Source organism: Tupaia chinensis, unplaced genomic scaffold (assembly GCF_000334495.1).
Source record: "Tupaia chinensis unplaced genomic scaffold, TupChi_1.0 Scaffold000159_1, whole genome shotgun sequence".
In the NCBI taxonomy this organism is placed as follows: domain Eukaryota; kingdom Metazoa; phylum Chordata; class Mammalia; order Scandentia; family Tupaiidae; genus Tupaia; species Tupaia belangeri.
The window spans coordinates 3,459,510-3,465,496 of NW_006159630.1; the positions used below are offsets into that span (position 1 = coordinate 3,459,510).

The 5,987-nt window shown below is 57.2% G+C and overlaps 1 protein-coding gene and 1 long non-coding RNA gene across 2 annotated transcripts in view; one reads left to right on the forward strand and one right to left on the reverse strand.

Annotated features, from left to right (window-relative positions):
• The window catches only part of LOC114007333 (uncharacterized), a 5,296-nt gene extending 1,769 nt beyond the window's left edge, over positions 1 to 3,527 (reverse strand). Inside the window, exon 1 of the long non-coding RNA XR_003548959.1 lies at positions 446 to 3,527. This is a non-coding gene — a long non-coding RNA (uncharacterized LOC114007333). The remainder of the gene's footprint in view (positions 1 to 445) is intronic.
• Positions 3,528 to 5,714: 2,187 nt separating this feature from the next.
• Positions 5,715 to 5,987, forward strand: part of USP36 (ubiquitin specific peptidase 36) — a 43,423-nt gene continuing 43,150 nt past the window's right edge. Inside the window, 1 exon segment of the mRNA XM_006145704.3 lies at positions 5,715 to 5,858. Within this exon segment, the coding sequence (XP_006145766.1) occupies positions 5,781 to 5,858 (78 nt within the window). The 5' untranslated portion in view covers positions 5,715 to 5,780.

The window sequence follows — 5,987 nt, forward strand, 5'->3', positions numbered from 1 at the left end:
CTGTCCCTCATCCTGCCCACCGGCTAGATAGAGAAGCGGCTGTGGGCGGGCCTGTCTCCCAGCCGGCAAGTGCTGGAGCTCGGTTCTGAACCCACAGGAGTGGGATGCCAGGGCCCTGCTCTGCCATAGCACGTGCTCCCACGGGAGCCACTCAAAGATGGGCTCTGCTGGAGGCAGGTTCCCTCTGACAGGTCAGCCCCCACCTGGCAGCAGTGAAACTCGTCTGGCATCGGAAGGAAGAGCTTCTGTGGGGGTTGGCTGCTTGGGTGCGCTTTGTTCTGCTGTATGTGTGCAGGACAAAGGCAGTCGTACCCCCTTTTTTGTGAGGTCTGAACAATGACAACACAATTCTAGTCTCAGTCGAGGTAACTTGCTACAAGGTGTAATTCCTAAACTCAAAGAGGGTACAGGTCAATTACTCAGAAAATTCACCTGTATAACTTACCTTCCAAATCCGGATGCTTCCAAGAGAGAAAGGAGAGCTGTCAACAATTAGCGGGGCTGCTAAGTGTAAACCAGGGCTGCCCGAGCACACCAGCTGTGCCGTCAGCCTGGAGGACACCTTCCCGCCACACCAGACGTGCCTCCTCGCTCTGCTGTCAGCCCCAGATGTCAGGACTAGTTCTCAGTCACCATGTCCCCCGGAGCCTAAGAGCCTCATCCACCTTCCCGTGATCTGCAAGGGGAGGTACACCCGCTAAAGTAGCACTGGCCACTGTAACGAGTGAGCCCGCAACTCAGGCTAGCCCGAAAGGAGTCTGTTCCTGGCTTATCCAATCAACTGATGGAGACGGCTAATGGGGGCCTCCCCAGGCAGCCAGGCCCCTCTCTCTGTGTCTCCATCCCCTTCCAGCCGAGTCCTGTGAATTCAGCCGGAAAGATGGGCACAGGGGTCCCGGCAGTTTCTTGGGCCTGTTGTGCGGGTGAGACCGTCCCTCTTCCCCAGAGTCCGGGGAGCTGCCGATGCCTCCTGTCTCAGAGCTGTTTCCTGGGACCCAGAGAGCAAGTCCTCAGCGTCACAGAAGCCAGCCTGTGGTTTTGGGAACTGGTCCATTGCGACAGAATTCACACTACACAGACCGCCTATGTAAAGCACACCCAGTCGCTTGGGGTATAGTACACTTTCCTAAAAGTTTTACAACTTGACTACCAAGCACCTTCTATGGAGCCCACATGTCCCAGGGGACAAAGGCACAGGATGAATGTGGGGAGAGGTGTGCGGAGAAGGGGTGGGTCTGGCACAAGAGCTGCGGGGTCGCTGGCACCAGGCGAGCGGGACTGCAGGGGGCAGCGGGGACGGGACGCTGGTGAGCATGTGAGCGCGCTGCGGATTCCGTGTGAAAATGAGCGCGAACATGAGTGGGTGTGTGGGAGTGGGCGAGTGGGTGGTGAGAGTGTGAGTGAAGGTGGGGGAGGTGGATGTTCTGTGCATTCTGTGTGAACGTGCGACTGAATGAGTGTGAGCATCAGCGTGGATGTGGGACCAGCCCGGGGCCACTGGCCACGGTCGCCGGATCCCACGTGGCTGGCTGCAGAGTTCACGTTCCAGACCCAGTGGCTTGAGAAGCGCCCCGGGTATGTCACTGTGAGCTTGTGAGTGTGTATGGTATGAGCTGTGAGTGTGGTGTGAATGTGAGTGGGACTGAATGAGTAGGTGTGCGTGTGAGGAGCACTGTGTGCATGAGCTGTGTGTGAGCAAGAGTGTGTGGTGTAAGTGTGCGGGGGCTGTGTTAGTGTGAGTGTGCATTAGAGACCCCAGAGGCCGAGATCACGGAGGAGTGGGTCGTGCCCTGCCTCAGTCGTGGCAGGATTCCCACACTGGCTGCTGTCCCACGGGCCAGGGCGCAGCACCAAGGACCTCTCCAAAGAGCAGGGACACATGGCGGGGAGGGCAGCAAACTCAGGTTACTAACATGACACCCGAAGACCTGCCAGGACTGTGTCCTGACTCATGCAAGCACCGCAGGGCATTCCAGCCTCACCATGTCCTCTGGGCCACCTGTGACACCCCCTGCTGGTCGTGGCCTGGTAGAGCCCCGCCCCACGTGGAGAACCATTGGTGAGGTGTCTCCGTGGTCCTGGGAGATCTGGGCTCCCAGGTTTGGGAGGGTACCCTGCCAGGCAGGCCAGGAGGTATGTCCTTTGACGGTGTTTCAGAAGCCGGGCTCAGGAGAAAAGGACCAGGCACAAGTACTGTGGGAGGCAGAGGCCGCTGCCCACAGGAGGAGGTCCCTCCCTGACTGCCCGGCAGCATGGTCACCTCCTTCCGTCTGTTTCTCATCTCATCTTCCCAATGGTGCTGCCGTCTCACTGTGCCAGGAAGACCTTACCTGGACACCCAAGTAGGGGTAGGGGGAAGTATTCAAAACCTAAAATGAGCAAAATGTGTTGGGGTTACTGTGTCAGCTGGGGTCGTCGCTCAGTATACAGCCTTCCAAACAGACTGCCCAGGGAGGCCAGCCACCATGGAAACTGGTACCATCTTTGGGGGAGGGCCCAGGCGGAAGTCGACTTACAGGTGTCAGGGAGGGGTCCACAGGGGCCAGGAACCACAGTGGGCCTCCCCGAAGTTGGAGCCACCACCAGAGACTCCCCAGCAGAGAGGGGCAGAGAAAGACCCTGATTCTCTCTCTTTCGTCCTGCATCTTGCCAGTGCCCGCCAGTGGCTGGACCCACCTGGCAATCAGTTCACGTGCGACCTGGGACAAACGCAGCCAGCTGCAGGCAGTGCCCCTAGCACCCCGCCCACCTGGGCGGAAAACGTGTGGCAGCCTCAGGAAGGGTGGGGGCACATCTATTTCGACTGGGGAGTCTGGGGTGGCCACAGGGACACGCAGGAGCTGATGGGGAGGGACGGTCTGGGTGTGCAGTTCCCGGCCGTGGTTACAGCAGGCGTGGCCGTGGTGTGCCTCGGGGGAGCAACCTTCTTAGACAGCAGTCAGGGTATTTCACAGCGGTTGAGTCACTTCGCACGCCCCGCAGTGGTATGAGGGTCCCAGTTGCTCCTCATTCTCTCCATTTACTCTTCCTTTTTAAATTTTGCCAGAGGGCACATGCGCTGGCCAGAGAGAAGAGAAAGCACCCGCCTTTGGGAAGGGGGATGACCAGCGGCAATCCCTTCTCCATCTCTGCTTCCCTGCAGAATTTTGGGCACACACATAACGTGCTCAGTGTTTCAAGGTGCTGGGTGTGGGACTTAAGCTGAGGTTGGCCATGTGGTGTCTGGCTGCCTTCACCACCAGGCCAGAGAGCCTCCAACCTCTGCTCTTTCATTTCAGCTCTTCTGAGCTCTTGAGGAAGATAGTGGACAGCTCGCACGATCACATCCTGAGGAAATTCCACTCTGAAGCCTTCTGTGATGGAACCTGGAAGAGAACAGGATGGAGCAGTGGCCCCAGGCTCCTCCTGCCTTCCAGCTGTTCTCAAACTCTGCAGGCCTGTCGGGCAGCTCCTTGCTAATCTAAGAATTTAGCTTATCGGGATCAGCAGATGATGTGATGGCTGTGTTGCTGGACTCCTATAGTCGACCGTGGTTTGGTGGCTTAAACTGACGCTGGGCACGTGTGTGTGCATGCTTAAGATCCTAAGAGGACAATGGAGAAGGGATTGTGGGTGGCCATCCTGTGGGGTATGTGTGTATGATTTCCTGCTCTGCTACAGAGACCAACTCAGATAAAGCTGGCACCGTGGTCAGCTCAGTGATGGCCCCAAATGGCGGTTTTGTTATTATAGTAGCACTCAGGAGGCCCTGAGGTCTCTCTTTCACGCAGACAAAAGAATCCAGGCCTGGGTGAGTTCATAGAAGTGTTCAAAGCACTCTCACTAATTAGGGCAGAAGAAATAAATCCTGATCTCCACATTTCAGGGCACAGCGTGGTCTCTAGCGAGGGACACAGTAATCTCAAGCAAAAGCTCTTGATGCAAGATTCTTATAGACAGGGTAGTCTTAGTCCCAGGCTATGATGGTCTGTCTTGTGCCTGTCTGTTTTCTGAAGAAACACCAGCACCCAAGTAATAAATACAAGGCGAATTTGTTGTGCATGCTTAAGATCCTAAGAGGACAATGGAGAAGGGATTGTGGGTGGCCATCCTGTGGGGTATGTGTGTATGATTTCCTGCTCTGCTACAGAGACCAACTCAGATAAAGCTGGCACCGTGGTCAGCTCAGTGATGGCCCCAAATGGCGGTTTTGTTATTATAGTAGCACTCAGGAGGCCCTGAGGTCTCTCTTTCACGCAGACAAAAGAATCCAGGCCTGGGTGAGTTCATAGAAGTGTTCAAAGCACTCTCACTAATTAGGGCAGAAGAAATAAATCCTGATCTCCACATTTCAGGGCACAGCGTGGTCTCTAGCGAGGGACACAGTAATCTCAAGCAAAAGCTCTTGATGCAAGATTCTTATAGACAGGGTAGTCTTAGTCCCAGGCTATGATGGTCTGTCTTGTGCCTGTCTGTTTTCTGAAGAAACACCAGCACCCAAGTAATAAATACAAGGCGAATTTGTTCCCATGACCCCTGTGCGCTCTCCCTAGCCGCAGTCCCTGCTCCAAGATCTGAGGGTAGGGCGCAGAGTCACTGGAGCTTGTTCACCTGTGCTCTCACCCTTCTCATCACCCCTACTCACCTGTCTAGAAAGGCACAGCAGATAGGATTGTGTGTGGAAAGTTCTGCCTTTCTTTATGGGGAGTAGGGGGCAGGCTTTCCCCACCTGTGATTCTCCAAGAGTTCCTGAAACCAGGAACCACAGTCTCCACTAGCCTCGAAGAACAGGATGGAAGCCAATATTGCTTCAGGTCAAGATTCTTTCTTTTTTCCATATCTGCCAGCCAGAGAGCAAGTGAGCACAAGAGCCACACAGGGAGAGAAGGAAAAGTGAGAAAGCAGCATTCACAAGGGATGAAATGCAGCAATCCCTTCTCCATCTGTCCTCAGGATTTGGGGCATGCCTCAGCATGTGCCCAGCGTGTTCCACAAGCTGTCCTGTTGGGTCCAGGACTCCAACCTCTCAGTCCCCTACTGTGGGATCCAGCTGCCTTAACCATCAGAACAAGGGCTCCTCAAGGTCAAAAAGATTCTTAAAAGATTTGCAAAAGCAATGTGTCTGCAAATATTCAGCCAAGACCTTTATGGGTAGTTGTCCTGGAATGATGCTTTGGAGGCGGCAGGTGGAGTCAGGGGATTGCGCTGGGCTCCCAGAGACCTCAGAGGTCAAATGCCGACACCCTCTGATCCCTTGGTCCCCTGGCATCCCGGCTTCTAGGCGCGGCCTGCACTGCAGGCGTTGTGTCTTGGTTATCTAGAGCACTAGGGCCCCGGAGGGGTCAGTGTGAGCGCCCCGCGCCTCTGCACCTGCTTCGCTGCGACACGACGGTCAGGTGACAATAGGAGCCCGTCGGTCTCTAAGCCGGTGAGCTGGGTCCGCTAGCCTGCTACGGACCACGCACGGGAGACCTCGTCCCGGCGCCCAGGGGCGGGACAGGGAGCTGACCCGGAAGCGGTGGAGCCTCACGTGCTCTGCGGGAATTTACAAGCCACGGCCCCGGAGGCGGAGCGTCTTGGGCTCTGCGCGCTTGCGTCATCGCGTAGGCTTGAGAGGCCCCGGGCTGGAGTGCTGACGCATGCGGCGCGTAAAGAGGCGGTGGGCGTGTCTGGGGAAGTGGACGGCAGGTAGTCCCGCCTCTTAAAGCTGCCCGGTCCTTTAGGTGTGGGCACCTCGCAGTCTCGGAGCGCGGCGCCTTTAAGCGTCGCTGTGACACGTGTGTGCGGCGCCGGAGGCCCGGATGGTGCGCGTGAGGGGACTCGGGCTGGAGGAGACGCCAGCGCAGCGCGGGCCTGCTGCGGGTCGCCGAGAGGCCCGGGTAGGCTGGGGCCGGACCGGGTCAGGCGGCGAGCAAGCTCGGGGCGAAGGCAGCGCGTCCGGCGCGGGTGGGGGCTTGCGCTGGGCCTGGGGCGCGAGAGGTGCGGCCGGGAGCACCCACCGGCGCCCC